This window comes from Solea solea, chromosome 18, assembly GCF_958295425.1.
Source record: "Solea solea chromosome 18, fSolSol10.1, whole genome shotgun sequence".
Taxonomy (NCBI): Eukaryota; Metazoa; Chordata; class Actinopteri; order Pleuronectiformes; family Soleidae; genus Solea; species Solea solea.
In genome coordinates this window covers 23,270,468-23,288,598 of record NC_081151.1, presented here as the reverse complement: position 1 = coordinate 23,288,598, position 18,131 = coordinate 23,270,468, and the positions used below count along the sequence as shown (strand labels likewise).

The 18,131-nt window shown below is 40.6% G+C and overlaps 1 protein-coding gene across 5 annotated transcripts in view; it reads left to right on the top strand.

Annotated features, from left to right (window-relative positions):
* The window catches only part of ppp2r5eb (protein phosphatase 2, regulatory subunit B', epsilon isoform b), a 35,922-nt gene extending 19,070 nt beyond the window's left edge, over nucleotides 1-16,852 (top strand). For all 5 annotated transcript variants that reach the window (XM_058614841.1, XM_058614840.1, XM_058614839.1 and 2 more), the window contains 12 exons: nucleotides 7,285-7,481; nucleotides 8,424-8,525; nucleotides 9,441-9,533; nucleotides 9,692-9,822; nucleotides 10,092-10,151; nucleotides 11,234-11,342; nucleotides 11,633-11,686; nucleotides 12,022-12,072; nucleotides 12,165-12,284; nucleotides 13,315-13,442; nucleotides 13,593-13,694; nucleotides 14,050-16,852. In XM_058614841.1, coding sequence (XP_058470824.1) covers nucleotides 7,285-7,481; nucleotides 8,424-8,525; nucleotides 9,441-9,533; nucleotides 9,692-9,822; nucleotides 10,092-10,151; nucleotides 11,234-11,342; nucleotides 11,633-11,686; nucleotides 12,022-12,072; nucleotides 12,165-12,284; nucleotides 13,315-13,442; nucleotides 13,593-13,694; nucleotides 14,050-14,149 — 1,247 coding nt within the window. In that variant the 3' untranslated portion in view covers nucleotides 14,150-16,852. The remainder of the gene's footprint in view (nucleotides 1-7,284; nucleotides 7,482-8,423; nucleotides 8,526-9,440; nucleotides 9,534-9,691; nucleotides 9,823-10,091; nucleotides 10,152-11,233; nucleotides 11,343-11,632; nucleotides 11,687-12,021; nucleotides 12,073-12,164; nucleotides 12,285-13,314; nucleotides 13,443-13,592; nucleotides 13,695-14,049) is intronic.
* Nucleotides 16,853-18,131: the final 1,279 nt, after the last annotated feature.

Sequence of the window (18,131 nt, the reverse complement as noted above, 5' to 3'; positions counted from 1 at the left end):
AGAACAGTTGAGGATATGAAGGCATTTTAAATAAAAGTGAACGCCTCTTATTTAGAGACCAAGAACGTCTCTGTCAAATGTTACTTTGAAAACCAACCCAAACCCGACAAAAATTGTGTTTGAACTGCACCTCCTTTTGAATCTTTTTTTTTTTTAATTTCCTCCATGAATAAGTTACTTATCTGGTAATTAACTAGAGAGGGAGCCCGTGGTGATGTGGTGAAAATGTGGTCTCTGACCAACACCCAGAGTTTCCTTGAAAGGACGATGGATAAAACAGAACAGGTCAGCTTTTAAGAAGCTGAATATTGTATTTTTTGTTATTATTTTTGAGTTATTTTGTAGTTTTGCTTGTGCAATCAGTTGCATATTCATATTTTCCCATTCATTATTTTACTAACTTATAAATGCCCTTCATTGCAGACGCAACATGCAGATTTTTGAGAGGCACACAGTGTTGTTTAATACGTATTTGTTTAAGGTTTTTTGTAGCATTTGTTATTATAAAGCTGATTTTTAAGGTAGGTAGTGGATGGAGGCGGGAAAAAAGAAAATCAGGGCCCAAAAACATTGTCCTGTATTGACCGCAAAAGTCAACGTCAATAAGAAAAAACTTGCAGGATTTGAAGGCTACAACTGACGTTATTGATTATTGTCCTCATCAGTTAAGCTGATGAGGACAACATTTTCATCTCGTTTTTGTCCTCAAACCAAACTGATTCAGTTTTAATGATTTCTTTGTAATGCGGAGCAAAGAAACCCAGAATATATTCACACTTAAGAAGCTGAGAACTTGCTTTAACTCTTTAGATAACCACTTACATGAGTCTCTGTTTATGGATTTATGGATGCGCTGTGACACCTGCAGTGCCATGTGCCGCGTTCTCGTCTACAGTAGCACGGGCAACGTTTACCCCGGGCGACGGTGTGCGTGTTAATGATTGACGGCAGCCTGGCGCCTTACAGGAGTCGCTTATATGAGACCTGAGAACATGGAGAGAGGAGCAGAGGGAACATGTATCTGGGCCATGAGTATACTGTGTATGTGTGTGTGTATGTATGTATGTATGTATGTGTATATATATATATATATATATATATATATATATATATATATATATATATATATATATATATGTATGTGTATATATATATATATATATGTATGTATATATATATGTGTGTATATATATATATATAAATGTATATATATGTATATGTATGTGTGTATATATATGTATGTATGTATATATATATATTTATATGTATGTGTGTATATATATATATATATATATATATATATATATATATGTATGTATGTATATATATATATGTATGTGTGTGTATATATATATATATATATATATATATATATATATATATATATATATATATATATATATATATATATACATACATACATACATACATACATACATACATACATACATACATACATACATACATACATACATACACACATACACACACACACACACACACACACACAGTATATTTACAGAGTTCTTGCTACAGCTGCTGCCCCCTCTCGGTCGACCACCGGTCGTCATTTAAGGCCGTTTGTAAGTAATCATCTGCACACTGAAGGTTTTAATGTAAACATGAATTTCCAGGTCTGTAAAAAGACGTCACAAGTGACATTTTTAACACTGATCTGAACATTTTGTTGAATTTAAACACATTAGAACTCGTGATTAGACGATATGCGATATTCTCGCCTGGATTTCTACTATCAAGTTAATCAAACATCAATATTTCATTCATGCATTCCTGTCTAACTCACCAGCGTACAGTACTTGTGATCGATTGATGTGCTGGAGCTGCGTCTTTCCTCATGACTTCATTCATTCATTCATTCATCTATGATCTTATTAAATTATCTTTTTTCTAAAAAAAAAATAGGAGTGAGAATCGGCAGAGACACCACAATACAATAAATGTATACGTTAACAGTTAATTAATTCTGTAACACACTGAAGTGACCTTAGTCAAATTACACAGTGAGTGTGAACACACTTCCTGTGTCTGCCCTTTCAAATTAAAGCTGTGCATGATTCAGCCATATAGGTTTCACATAGTTTCCCATGCAATGTTTTTTGTTCCACAGAAACCACATAAATCTGCTATTATTATGAAATGATTATGTAATTACAAAATGATTATGGTGGACCAGTGTTTGGAGGTTTGTCTAATGTAACTGTACGATGAAAGAACAGTGTCAGTGTAGCAATGCTTTGCATTAACTCTTTGTGCAGAAAACTCCAATCAGATATCAATGATTGATTCAATGATTCTTGAAGTAAATGCTAGTTGCAGCTTTATTGCACACACACACACACACACACACGTGAGTGTCATGATTGTTGAGCAGCTGGTCGTGTACCCGCCCGCTCGCCTGCTGCGGATATCTGCATGCACAGCTGACGGCGGCCATTTTGCCGGGGTCACATCTGTGTTCCAGCTCCGAGAAGCAAACACAACAGATGTTGTGACAGTCGCCGGCATTTATCATCTCAATGTTGCTTTAATCCTTTATGTAATGTTTAACCTCCATGGTTTATAGACCCAGCAGTGAGCCCTCCCCCCCCCACACACACACACATACACAGGAAACATGACATCACTGTTTCAGCTGGGATGTAAATCATGTATAATCTGAAGTGAATGTAAAGCTGCTGTTAAATTCTTCCTGAACAGAAACGATGCAACTTTATTAGTTTGCTGCGTCCTTCGTCAGAAAACGACCTCTGTCAGACGTGACTGAGGGAGCATTAGTGTGTATACAGCAGCAGGGCAGGGGCGGGTGGAGACGGATATGGTGACATGAGAGACGTGTGAATGATGATGATCTCAATTGTCAAAATGATTCATGATTTCTGGTTTCTTTCATGGAGCAAAGAAACCAGAAAATATTCACATTTAAGAAGTTGAAACATCAGAGAAACTTCTTGACAAACACTCATAGTTGACGATTAATCTGGTTTTGATCTGATCAATGGTTTTTGGAGCAGTAGAATGCAGCTCGTGCTCCATGAAGCATTTACGTGACATTTATGGATCACATCAGTTTTTTTTAACCCGCGTTTCAGGTGAGCTCGTCACTATACCTCCTTCATTGACAGGTTAACTTCCCTCCATCGTCTTCACTATATTAAGAGAAAGTTATTACTTGTTTATGATGGAAAATACTTCACGACTGTGCTCCGTTAGTCCTCGGTCGTACAGTTACACCGAGAGCTTTGGTGTGAAGGTGTAAGACGAGCAGGCGGCTCGCTCCTTCAGTACAGTCCACACACACACACACACACTCACGGGTGTAAGGAGGGAAAGCCCCTTGTCTCTAAAAGCAGTGGATGTGTATGACTGAGTGAGCGGGCTTGAGTTACAGTGAGTGAGTGAGTGAGAGAGCGGGAGCGTGACCTCTGCCTAAAGGTCAGCATGTATGTACACAAACTCCGTAATGGCATAAACGGAAGAGGTGCAGCAGGTCTGTTGTCTCGGAGACGTACTGGGATAGGGATGGAGGAAGGTCAAGCCACTGTGGATGTGACCTTTGTTCGTTGACCCCTGTTGACAATTAACTTAATTTACCCACAGAGAGAGCAGATTTAAGAGGATCGCTGTTGCATCTTCACTGAATCATTCGAATCGGTGGATTAAATAGATTTGTACTTCAGAATCTGTCTGACACAGTCACTGAGATTATTGCACGTTTTCAGGATTTTTAAGTCTTTTTAACTTTGATCTACAGTTGGACATTGTTGGCTTTGATTCTTGTGTCGTACGTCGCGCTCATGACTCTTCAGTGACGACACTCTCTGACCAATCAGTGGGATTTGGAACTATAAGTAGAATTTGGAACTATAAGTAGATTTTGAAATATTTAAGTAGAATTTGGAACTATAAGTAGATTTTGGAACTGTACATTTTAGTATCGGCTCAGCTTGTTTGGTACCAGGGCTGAACAAATAACACAATTCTATCCATCTATTTTCAAATAACAGGAGGCGTAATATTTGTTAAAGCCAAAAATGTGCGGAAATATATCAGTTCAGATGAATTATTGTTTTGATCTATACACGTTCTATTCTACAGACATCTTTGTCTGGATGTCACAGATTTGCACAGATACCTTTCAAAATAATCACATTCAGATGTTTACGAGTCGAGCCGAGTCATGCTAGAACTGTGTTGTGGAAAAGCGTGAATAACCATCATCATGCACTTGTTCTCCATGTTGTGAATAAATGGTGAGACAGTTGGACAGATATCTGATTGTCTTATCGTGAGGTTCCCCGTGATTCCCACGCCTGGTGATAAACATCCACAGCAGCACTGAGAGTAGAGCAGCTACTTCAATAAAAATGACGTGTGCTCGTTACTGTTATGTAATTAGTCGAGCTAAAAGGAGTTCCCGCGGTGAGCCACGCGACTGCTCATACTCGCTCGTGCTGCCAGTGGTGAAGCCTCCTCTCCATCTTTAATTAAACAGCCGCTCGCCTCCTGCCACTTCTCTCTTCCTCTGCCAAAGTCTCTCTCTCTCTAAGCTGAGAAACCAAACAGGCTGAAGTGCTGTAGCCAGAGCAGAGCATCAGTGTTTCCACTCATAAACTATCTCAGAATAGTTCTGTCACCACACGGAGGTAAAATCTGCAAACATGTCATATATGAGGAAGATTCAGCCACATAAACCAGATTACTATCATATACGTCGTAGATGTTGGACGATATTTGATAAATGTGACACCTTTTTGTAAATTTAAGTTATTTCAATTAAAAACAAAAATAAAGGCAGTTGTACTCGGTGCAAATGGAGACGGTGCAGGTCTAGAAACGTGGAAAAAAACACAAATTGATATGTAAATTAACGTTTTTTTCATAATAAATTAATCTCTTGATTATTTTCTCAATTAATGGAGTACTCATTTGTTCCAGAAAATGTTGTATCATGGAAATGATGATGTCTTCTTATCAAAAGGATTCAGTTTTAACTACAGTTTTTACTTTTGTTATAAGGAGCAAACATATTGACATTTATGAAGCTGAAAAATGACAGGAACTAGAAAATATTAACATTTAAGAAGCTGAAAATCGCAGAAACTAATTTTTTAACGTTTCTGACATTTTATGGACCAAACGATTACTTGATTAATTGAGAGAATAATCAGAAATAATGCTAAGTTGCAGCTCTCCTGTTGATTTGCTTTTATTTTGTCCATTTAGTGCACATTTACACTATACAAACTACACTTGAATACAAAGGTGCAAATGAATATGAGGCCACGTTTGTGATTTTACTTTTGTGAAGTTAAAAAACAACAGTGACGCTGATTTGGAGTAAATTACACAACGATAATTCATGCAATAGACGGAGTTCTATTTGCATCAATAGTAGTTTTAACACCGGCTGCTCTGAGGTGGAGCTAGTTCAGTTTAGGGCCCCACAAAGGCTTGGGTCAGGACTGTGTTTATTATCATGTTTACATATCTTTTGTGGAGTTTTGATTTATGGCTAGTTTTGCCCCAAGGTTCTTGTTGATGTGTGTTAAGGGTTAATTTTGGGTTATTGTAGGCCACACACACACAGTGACACTCTCACTCTCTCTCGTGTCTCATTCATACTCGGTCGCCGTGCTCTCGCTGTCTTTGAATGAGGATTACTGGGTCCAGTGTGATTATCTGTCTATTAATAGCTCTTCCTCTAAGAAGCGTACGTACACGCGCTCATGCTCCGATAGCGGCAGAGTTGAAACGTCCCCGAGGCCCCAGAGCGCTCCCTCAACACAAGCCCAGCCCCGGTAATTACTGCGATGGAGTACAGCGGAGAACTTCACACTGATGTACTGAGAGGAGCATGAACAAGGAGCTACACACAACATATTCCAGTTATATATATATATATATATATACATACATATAAATATACATATACATACACGTGTGTGTATGTATATATGTATATGTATATGTGTGTATATATATCTCTCTCTCTATACATATAGGTGTGTATATGTATCCTCGCCCATGGTCTCATGGTGTGAAAGCTCCACACCTCCCCTGCACATTTACATTCTTTGCATGCAGAATGGATAGTTTTTGAAAAATAGCAGAACCCAGTTAAGTGTGTGCGTTGTTCTTTCTCTTTCTGTTCATGTTTGTGTACTGCTGCTGTAGTTACTGCACACAGGCCTTTAAGCGCGACTTTAAAGGGACAGTGGTTGTACGAGGCTCGGCTGACCGTGCCTCGAACATGCTCGGTAACAAGGTTTAAAACCTACGGCATGTTTGATGACGGATGAATAAATGTTTGGTTTCAAATCCACATTTGAAGTGTGGTAATATGAATCTTTCTCCCATACCAAACTCCATAGAGAAAATCATTGATGTTAGCTTGCGGTAGACACAGGAGCTGCTGGTCTACTGCTGCCTCGTGTGGTCACTTTGTGTCACTGATTTTAATCAGAATGAGGATTTTCAAAAGCCGAAGTCACAAAATAAGACATTTGATCTTACTGATGGAGGCAGCAGTGGATCAACAACTCCTGTGTGCTGTGATGTTAAAATCACTGATTTTCTCTGTGGAGTTTGGTGTGGGAGAGTGAGTGGTTTACAAACTTCAGTTTCCTGTCGGAAATGTCTCTTAAATAATGAGATAAAGACATGAACTGGGGCCACAAGGATTAAGTATTTGGGCGTTAGTAATTATTTTTCATAATTAAAACAAGCTTGTCTCTCAGAATTCAAGGAAATGTCCAACCTGATTGGGGCACCAAAGCTTGGTCTTCAAACTTGGAGATGTTGTGATTCTTGGGGCACGAAATGCAAGCGTTATCGGAGAGAAGTGCTACAGACATGTCGTCAAACCCCGTCTCACATAGAGAAATGAAAGGAGACGGACACTGTCCTCACCTTCCTTTGATCTGTGTGTGGGTTACCACAGCAACTATGTTAATAAATGACACACTTGATTGTTCTTTATAAAAAAAAAGAACACACCAGTGTGTGCAGCGTCCACTTTGTCTTTGTCTGTCTGTTAAAACGGGTCGTTGACGGGCTTCAAACTTGACAGGTGACTCACCAGTGTGTGCTGTACTGACTTTGACTTTGTTTGGATTAGAAATGCTAGGGATCGTTTTTTTTTTTTTTAAAATGTCATAGGAAAAATAGATGGTGGTATTTGTGTTTTGTGGAGACATAAAAGATATTTGTTGGACAAGTGTTTGTTTTGTTTAAACGTTCCTGTGCATCTTCCTCCTCTTGCAGACGTGCCGGCGCTGGAGCAGCCGGAGCTGTTCCTGAAGAAGCTGCAGCAGTGCTGTACTGTCTTTGACTTCATGGACACGCTGTCGGACCTCAAGATGAAGGAGTACAAGCGCTCCACGCTCAATGAGCTCGTGGACTACGTGACCGTCAGCCGGGGATACCTGACGGAGCAGGCCTACCCCGAGGTCGTCAAAATGGTGAGGACACAACTTGTTCTACATAATTGCATGAAGAGTGGAGATGCTCGGGCTTTGTGTATCAGCCAACACCTGGTACTGATCCGATACCATTGTTTAGTTAATAAACCGTATCAGGCTCAACTTAAACATTACTTTCCTAAATTTATAAAACAAAATGTCACAAAAGAACACACACACATATATGTGAAACACCAGTTTTTCCCGTCTTTGCAGTGCATCCACCAAAAGTCAGTCTCGTCTCCTTTAGCTCTTTAGCATGATGCTTCTGGAGGTGCTTGACTCAGTTCATAATGTTTTTTGTTTGCGGTGTTATCACCACCTCTCGTAAACATTTACAAGTACCTGACAAACTTGTTGGCGTAGCAAGAGTAAAAGAGAGAGTAGGCATTCCAGGTAAAAGCACTGTTAGAATATTGGATTGCATTCAGGTGATGCATTCAAAGACTTTTCTGCTGGATCTAAAGCGGGAGTCTCAAACTGAAATGACCTCGGGTGAAGTGGAAAAAACGGAATATTAAAATTATTTCACGGTATTCCGTAATTATATCGCAATGAGGGTTTTCGTTACAGTATTTCATACAATGTCAAAATAAAAGAATCTCTTTTGATACGGAACAATAAATGTTCCCGATAAATAAATGTGTTTTTGATGCAAAATGTGTCATAAAAAAAAGTCATAATTACAGTATGTTGAGCTTAGAAGAGCAGCTACAAAATGCATTCAAGGAACTAAACTCTCCTTACTTCTGCAGATACACATACAGTCAGTCCACTGATCACATGCTTACCGCTGCTGCCACCTCATGTTACATTAATCACTCACCCTTTTGGAATCATTAATCTTTTTAAATAAAATCACAAATAGTCATTTTCACTGATCAGCTTCCTGTGAACAAGTTGATGGTAAAACACTCACATTATTTCTTCTTTTTTTTTCAGGTTTCTCACAACATATTCCGGACCCTTCCGCCCAGCGACAGTAACGAGTTTGACCCTGAGGAGGACGAGCCCACACTCGAGGCCTCCTGGCCACACTTACAGGTAAATGCTGCGCACATGTTCAGTCATATGTTCTATCTCGTTAGATTAGATTAAATTAGAGCTTCACCTTCTTTTTCTATGGCCATCTTACACCCAGGATGTTGCGTCCCTGCCGTCCTCTGCAGGTCCTCAGCATTCCTAATTGCATTTTGTGCATGAAATGCTAATTTTCTAGTTGGCAAGAAAGTGTGGGTGTGGCCTACACTTGGTATAGTCCAAGATATAGAAGGATTTCTCTGGCACAGGGTTAGGATTAATCGATGTCCAGACTTCTGCAGCGTCTTCTGTTCCTCTGCTCGTCTGATTTTGGACCAGCCTTTAGATTAAGTTGTGAATATTTTGAATAGTTTTAATTTCAACGCTGTTGCTGTTGCTGTGGTCAATGTTGGATGGCCCTTCTGTCGGCCATGCTAGCTGTGGTTGGTGGTTTCTTTTGTCTTTGTCTTCCTCCACGTTGGTGGTTGATAAAACTCGCTGTATCCTTTTGAAAATGTTAGTTTTGATTTTGACTCGTCTTTGCTTTATGATAATCGCAGGCTTCTGTTGTGTCTCTGTGGACATTTTATTTAAAAACTACTGGGTTTTCAGAATAAAACAAAAGGTTGGACGCCATGAATGAAGACACTCTTACATGTTGTCCTCCCATCTTAAGCTGTGTCAGCACATTTTGTCCTTGAAATTGAGGGAACTGGTCCTGGAAAGTCATTGAAAAATCCTTCAATTCGATGTTAAACAAGGTGTGGGACCCCTGAGGCAGGACACAAGCATCTGTCAGACATCTCTCAGACACCGGCTCGTGGTGCGCTCATCAACTGTGTGATGCTGGTGACCAAATGATTTTTTTGTAACACCTCCATTTTCCTCTGTCTTCTTCTCCTCTCCTCCTCTTCCTCTGTCCTCCTCTCCTCTCTCCAGTTGGTATACGAGTTCTTCATCCGGTTTTTGGAGAGTCAGGAATTCCAGCCCAGCATTGCCAAAAAGTACATAGACCAGAAGTTTGTCCTACAGGTGAGTCACAAGTCTCTCCTCCTCATCCTCTGATGATCAGGTGGTCGTAGGATTTTTGCAGTTGCTTTTCTGTACGTTTTCTGTAGACATTTTTCTTTTCTCCCACTGTCCTTCACAAACACTCCCTGACCTCTGACCGTCTCTCGTCCTCTGTCCAGCTCTTGGAGTTGTTCGACAGTGAGGATCCTCGGGAGAGAGACTACCTGAAGACAGTCTTGCATAGAATCTATGGAAAATTCCTGGGGCTGAGGGCTTTTATACGAAAACAGATCAATAATATTTTTCTACGGTGAGTGAAACGAAGAGGTTGGTTTTTGTCTCCGTACCACCAATGACCAGAGGCATCATGTTTTCATTTCCTCTGCAAAACTTCACTTGACTTCACTGATGAACTGAGGGTCACTGTGATGTTTTTGTGGTGTTGTAATGAATCACTAATTGCTATTTTAAAAACCTGCTCTTCCTCTCTCTCACACACACACTGTGGTTTTGAGTGGATTTAACCTTTAATCTCGTCTCTTGTCTTTTGTCTTCGGTCCCTCTCTGTCCTCGCTGCAGTTTTGTTTATGAGACGGAGCACTTCAATGGGGTGGCTGAGTTGCTGGAGATCCTGGGGAGGTATGTGGAGGCCCCCCTACACACACACACACACACACACACACACACACACACACACTCTTACTCTGATGTTTAAGAGAGACTCAGGTTCTATCCACACGGAAAATTAAGGAAACCTAAACTATCTTTTTCTTTGTCTTTTTGATGGCGATTCCCCCTGTAGTTCATATGCCAGGCCTGTATGTGGCGCTCCTACATCAATACACCAAAACTGTGGAAGAAGGCGTTTGATCATGCGTGTCCAATTTATTTATTTTAATGGATTAAAATAGAGCTTTATTTGAATAATTAAACATGACATTGTATACAGTCACAGAAACAGAGACGGAATGAAGAAAGTCGTAAAGTGAAAAGACCAAACTACTGTTTTGTTGCTGCTGAGTGTTCAATATGATATGAATCTAAACACCTGATTGAACTAATCTTTGTGTGAGAGAGTTATAATTTCTTATTATTTTAAAGCTCTTATTATTCAAACCGTAGTAGTAGTAGTAGTAGTAGTAGCAGTAGTCAACCAGAACAAAACCTAAGAAAGAAGATGGAGGACATTTACTTTGATATTTCCTTTTTTACTTCTCCGGTGTCTTGAAAGTAATCCAGATCAAATAATCTGTAAAGGGAAGAAGAGAGGAATCAGTTTACTCTTGTAAAACTGCACAATCTGTGCCAGCGGCTCACAGTAGCATCGCTTTGTTTCAGAGTCACGTGTTTGCAATTTGATCTCAGGCAAAAGAGGAGGAGACAGGAGAGGAGGCGACAAGGAGACAAGGGAATAAAGAGTGGGACTGTACAGCTGCTGAGACCACAAACTCAAATTCATATAAACACTTTTTTTTTAACATACAGTGAATTATAATACACATAAAACTGCACATATGTGGGTTAATAACTATAATTCACATTCCCTGCCTTTGTAAATTACAATCTCTAAAACAAAAGGTTTGGTTCCTTTTTAATTTAGTCTTTTCACTGCTTTAAAGACTGGAATGTTCATGTGAACAAACTCAGTGCAGGTGTGTTGTCACAGTGAAGTCGTTTAATGTGTTAATGTGTTAATGTTTCTGTTTGTATTCTCTCCCCAGTATAATCAATGGTTTCGCTCTGCCACTGAAAGCAGAGCATAAACAGTTTCTGGTCAAAGTGTTGATCCCGCTCCACACTGTCAGGAGTCTGTCCCTCTTCCACGCACAGGTAACTACTCTAACTACTGTATGCTACTGTAACTCCCACAGTGTATTAATAGTTAGTTTTCTAACAGTCAGACAGTCCACTTCACTCTATCTGTGAACATGATGCGTATACTTCACGATATATATATACTTAGTGCCAATAATATCGCGATATTACGATTCTGTGATCATCAATATATTGCAAGAAAATCGTATAGTGATGCATCGCGATATCGGTCTTAAGTGGAAAATAAACTCTCCTGAATGAAAGTCTGTTTACCTGATCACAATCGTCTCCTCTCCTCTCTGCAGCTGGCGTATTGCATTGTACAGTTCCTAGAGAAAGACCCAACATTAACAGAACCAGTGAGTATCAGTGCACAACGTTTACATGATTCAAAACCTGATTTTCAAACACTTTAAGGCTTTTTTCCCCTTCATTAAAATGTGACTAAGTGGTTTCCTGTGTCACATTTATCACTTTACAGCAACTTGAAGTTGAAATGTATCCTCCCTTATGTCCCAAAGGCTTTGCCCATTGATATTATTGAGCTGTTTCTGGGTGATTACTGTAGAAATGTGATGGAATTACCGTAATATTACTTTCTTTGAGCGTCAAGTACAATTCACGCAGACCACTGCTGTTAAAGTGTCAATGAAGTTAAAACAGGAAACAAAACAATGTGGTTTTTCTCCCTCAGGTCATCAGAGGATTACTGAAGTTCTGGCCAAAAACCTGCAGTCAAAAAGAGGTGAGACGCCCGTTATCTGCACGACTGTGAGACGCGCGTCTCTCTGCGTGTGTGTGTGTTGACGCGTGTGTCCCCGCTGTCCTGTGTCTCAGGTGATGTTTCTCGGAGAGCTGGAGGAAATCCTCGACGTCATCGAGCCCACACAGTTCGTCAAGATCCAGGAGCCGCTCTTCAAACAGATCTCTAGATGTGTCTCCAGCCCACATTTCCAGGTCAGTGAAGAACCAGCCCAGGCATGGAAACACAGCCAGTGACATTTAAAGTCTACATATGTATATAATGCTTCTCAAGGGTCCTTGAAATCTTTGAAAGTTTGCCAATTTGATTGTTGGAAGTTTTTGAAGATTGCCCAAAATAGACATGGGTCATTGAAAGTGCTTGAATTTTGTGCAAGATGATGTTGAAGTAAATTTCTCCCACTGCTGTTGTGCACTTCAAGGTTTCCACAGGTCCTTGAAATCCTTGAAAGTTTGAGAATTTGACAAAAAGTGTAATTTAAGGCTCTTGAGAGTTTTTGGAAAATCCTCTTATATACACATGGGTCATTGGAAGCGCTTGAATTTTGTGCCTCAAGGTTCCCACTGGTCCTTGAAAGTTTGTGAATTTGAAAAGAAATTCAAGAACCTTGAGAAAGTTTTTGAAAAATAGCCCTTAATAGATAAGGGTCATTGAAAGTGTTTGAAAGAAGTGAAGTTGGTATTTGGGTTAAAGTCTCCCTTGTTTGTTACGACGCCACCTGCTGTTTCAGACCCTGCGTTGCCTGGTAGACGAGGCCGACGCAGGACAAACAGGGACAGACATGATTACTCGCCGTGTTGTGGACACTGTCTCTGTCAACAATGAGCGAGTGACGTTAAGACAAGAGAGAAAACATCGACGTGATGTCTGGGAAACGAAAATTCTAACATCTGTCTCACAAAAGACAAACTGACTTTGACCAAGATCTCAAGGACAATCACTTGTCCACATGCAGAGCGTGGACGAAGACCAGCTCCTTCAAGTTGTCCTCCTGTCTTAAGCTGTGTCAGCACAGTCCTAGTCCTTGAATTTGAGGGAATTGTTCCTGGAAAGTCCTTGAAAAGACCTTGAAATTGATTCAACCAATGTGTGGGAACCCTGTATATATGTAATATATGTACAATGGCGAGCTCTGGTGGTTAAAATGGGTACTGCAGCACCAAATGAAAACAGTGCAGGTGTTTTAGCTTCTTTCTTTTCTCTGTGTGTGTGTGTGTGTCACAGGTGGCAGAGCGAGCGCTCTACTACTGGAACAACGAGTACATCATGAGTCTGATCGAGGAGAACTCCAGCGTCATCCTGCCCATCATGTTTGCCAGCCTCTACAGGATCTCCAAAGAGCACTGGAACCCGTGAGTATAATATATGTTTGTCAGTCTCATCATGTGAGTTTCTGTGAGATCTCCTCCCTGAAATGGTTTAATGAAACACCTTTAAACGCTGTGACGAGGGTTGGTCGAGTCGTCAGCTGATGAGTTCTTTGCTGTGTGTGTCTGTGTCAGGGCGATCGTGGCGCTGGTGTATAACGTCCTGAAGGCCTTCATGGAGATGAACAGTACTTTATTTGACGAGCTCACGGCCACTTACAAGTCAGACCGTCAGCGGTAAGAAAACATTCACTGATGTTCTGTCCACGTCTTTATCTCAATGTGAGACTGTGTAAACCACTCACTCTATTTATACAGCAGCTTTAAAAAAACAAAACAACTATTGTTCCCTTTTGTGAGAGTGAGTGTTTGTGTGTCACCAGCAGGGGGCGCTCACACAGTTTTGACTCTACATCACTTTAATTTCTTCATTTTTAAAAAAAAAAAAGGTTGAAATGTCATGTTTCCTGTCACTGATGAGTTTTTCAGCGTCAACTGATCAAAAAACGCGATCCGATCTCTCCTCTTCTTCCTCCTCGTCCTCCTCCTTGTGAATGTGTTTTTTTAAATCTTTCTTTTTTCTGTGTTTCAGTGAGAAGAAGAAGGAGAAGGAGCGCGAGGAGCTGTGGAAGAAGCTGGAGGACTTGGAGCTGAAGCGAGGCCTTAGGAGCGACGGGATCATCCCGACTTAACGAAGACAGCGCCGCGCTCCCCCCTCCTCCTCACTTTCACCTCCCCCCTCCTCCTCCTCCTCCACCTCCACATCAGCCATGTCTGCCCAGAGTCGGAAAACTCCAGATGAAAGGCGGTCGTCTCTGGACGGACGCGGAGGCCGCTGGTTTCTTAACGTGTTTTTTTTTTTCTTATGTTTGTTTGTTGTTGTTTTTTTTCTCTCCTGTGTTTATGCGACTTACTTTACAGTAGATTCATCACCGTCTGTTTTCATTCTTTCAACAGCACTGTAAATAATTATTATTTTTCTTTTCTTTTTTTTCTTTTTTCCCTTAAACTGATATTATTGCAAACAGAAAAAAACAAAACAGTCATCATAAGAATAATAATAAGAATAATAAGAATAATAATAAAAGAAAAAAGGAGGAAAAAAAAATAGAAAATGAGAAAATGACTTGTGTGGGAGGGGGGGATTTAAACGACAAGAAGACAAAAAAAGAAAGACGACGTTTGGACATGAAACGAACTGTTGGAAACAAACAAAAACAAAAAAGAAGAAAAGACAAAAAAGATGATGATTTTTAAAAACCTTCATCCTCTTCTTCCTCTTCGTCACCACAGTCTCTCCTTCCTGACTTTGAGTTTCCTGGTTTTCCTCTTTGTTTTTCCTCCCAGGCCCGATATCTGCCTCCTCCTCCTCCTCGTGCACTCCCTCCTCCTGGTCCAACTTCCTTCTCGTGCACTCCCTCCTCCTCGTCCACTTCCTCCTCCTCGTCTTCCTCGTCCTCATCCACTCCCTCCTCCTCGTCCACTGCCTCCTCCTCTTCCACTTCCTCCTCTCCAGCTCCGACTTCCTGTTTCAAACGGGTTCATATAAAGCAGTAAAAACAGGGACATTTTAAAAGTGCGTTTACATGCGAGTTCACACTCGTTTTCACCTTTTTGTTTTGTTTTTAATCGCCCGTTAAATATAACGTCGTTATTTCTGTTTATTTCCGCGTTAATAAAATGTTTTGTCAAATATTTTAATGTTGGTGATGAGAACAGGAAGTGATGTGAAATAAGCTAACATGTTTACAGACTTCAGCTTCAGCAGAGCATGATGGGAAATGGAGTTCAGCTTTACAGAACATTATTGTCCCGAATTAAAGATAGTTTATTTGGTTATTTTGAGTCTGGTTAGCGTTGTTTTGGTGGGCGTGTCCACTGCCTGGTGCGTGCAGCTGCGTCAGAGGAGTTTTCTCACTTGTACAAACAAAGCAATTTTTCACGTTTTGTGTTAACTCACATGTGGCTAACGCTAAGCTAACTCCACTCATCGAAAAAAGAAAAAAAAGGGCTACCATCAGTTTGAAAACTGCCAATTACTGAGTGACCGGGACTTTGTTTGCGACTTTGATCGTTCGTCCGTCTCGTTTTTCAAAACGTCGTAGGCTAGCGATGCTAACGATGCTAACTCCGCGGGGAACAGTGTGGGGAACGGGTCGACTCCCATCTCTGTGATGTCACCGCGCTAAAATAAATGTTCACGGTAAACACTGGAGGAACTTGACGCCGTCACATCCTGTTTTGCCGTTAATAGCGCGACTTCACTTCCTGTTTTTTTTTATTTTTACAATTTGTGTCATTTTTGTTTCGAGTCGGAGTTGATCGCACTACTACAAAAGGAATAAAAACAACTAAAAAACGCAGTGAACTGTTGACATGTAAACGCACTCCTTCCTCTTCCTCTCCATCTTCATCACGTGATTAATTTTCCTGCCCTTCATCCAATTTTCTCTCCTTGTTTATCAAACAACCGTTTCCTGGTGTCAGTCTGGTACTGGTACCACCTCCTCTTCCTCCCCCTACTCCTTTTCTTCCTCTTCCTCCATCTCCTTTTCCTCCTCCTCTTCCTCCCCATCGTCCATCTCCTCTTCTTCCTCCTGCTCCTCCTCCTCATGTTATGGACGTTCTGAAAAAAGAAAGAAGATCATCCTGAATCTTCAGAGGAGCCAAACACAAACCAACTTCTTTCTCGCCTCAGCCCTCCTCGCCAGCGGGGGGCGCCCTGCTGCCACCACCATCACTGCTGTGCTAACATCTAACGTGACGACAGAGACAGAGAGAGAGTGTACATTGTTATTCACTGATTTTCTTGTATCTTGTAGAAATTTAGCTTTTTTTTTTTTTTTTTCTTTTTGTTTGTTTTTTCGTAGGAAAGTTTCAGAGGAGTATTCAGTATATAAAGAGGTATTATTACGGAAGAAGACTTCCTGGTATTTATGATAGCGCCCCCTCTCTTTTAGTCCGTTGATGTCTCTGACTCCTCCCTCTTTGGTTTTTATCTCATTTTCAACGTTTTTCTTTTTGACCATTGGATCCATTTATTTTTTTTCTTTTCCTTATTTAGTTGGGGTAGGGAGGGGGAGGGGCTTAGGGGTGAGGGCAAGTAGGCAGGGGGTCAGAGGTCAGATGGAGGGAGGGAAGGAAAAAAGAAGACCCGGAGCAGAAGATTTTTGTCCTGATGGGAGTTTTGACGGGGAACCTCCTCCTCTTCCTCCTCCTCTTCTCTGGCAGAATTACATGTGTGCTTTAGAACGGCCCCGGAAATAATATGATTTAAAAACTGAAGAGAAAAAAAAAAAGATTTAAAAAAATAAGGGTTGGAGAAATACAAATGTTTAATTATTTTAAAAAATAAAGAGATATTAAATTAAACCTGTTTTGTGATAAAGCCCAGACGACGAATCGCTTTATTTCCTGGGTTCTGTGTGTGTGTGTGTGTGTGTGTGTAGAAAATGTCCTCGACATTCTTTGACAATAATCTTTATATTTATACGTAGAAGCTTCTTTTAAAAGAAATTAAAGATGAGCTGATTTCCTACATGTGGAAAACCTGGACTGGATCGCGCAATTGAGAGAAAAAAAAAGGAAGGTTTTGCCAAGACAATGTTCCCAGGCGACGTTCTATACGTGTGGGACCAGTGGAGACGCGCAGTGAAACAAACCAAAACTAATTAAAAGAATTAAACTTTGAATGAGTTCAGACTGAAAAAAACAAACAATTTAAATCTGTTTTAAACTTTTAAATAAAAATAACCGTGCACCTTAAATAAAGACACAGACGTCGTTTAATTAACGTAAACCACGGTCCAGAATCGCGCGTCATCACTCAGGCCGCGTGTTTAACTCCTCCGTCCACATCAAAGATGGTTTCCTGTGTTTGTTTCACATTTTCACATTCATGCTGTCACACCGGAGGATTTTCATGTGTTCACTGCAGCGATGACGATGACGAGTTTATGTTCATTTTCTCATGTCATCACTTTAAAAACAGGTTCTTATTTTAATCTGAGCAGAACTCCACTCTGCCACCAGAGGTCAGCAGAGAGCTGCAGTTAGAGAAGACCAACGTGTGTGTGTGTGTGTGTAAATGTGACAGAAAAACGACAGATAAATAAAATCGTGTGGATCAGAACTTTGATGGATGTCACAGACGAGGGAAAATCAAAGAAACTTCTGTGAGGAAGTGTTTTTTCTTCCTATTGTGATGTTGTTGTGATGTTTGTTCTGCACACGTCGTGAAGAAGAACTCAGCAGTTGTTCTTCTGAGGAACATGAATCACTTTTAATGTGATTGAAATCTGTGGCGTCTCCAGGTGAGAGTCAGACCATGTGACATCCACACACAGCAGCTGTGGCGCCCCCTGAAGGCAGAAGTGTTTTGGTAAATCTTCGTGTCTTAGAAACGTCCGCGTCTTCGGTTGAGGACGAAAACGCTAAAATGAGTTTACGTTGACCTTTGACCTCTGCTCCAGTCTGCGTCCTCTGTGCTTTCATATTCAAACGTCTTCTTTTTTTAGGACGACAACACGACTCATTCATTCTGAGATCAATGAGCAGTGAAGCAGCTTTCTGTGCCATTCTGTCCACATCCATCTTCTCTTCTCTTCTTCTCATCTTCTCATCTTCTTCTCTTGTCATCTTCTCTTCTTCTTCTCATCTTCTTCTCTTCTCGTC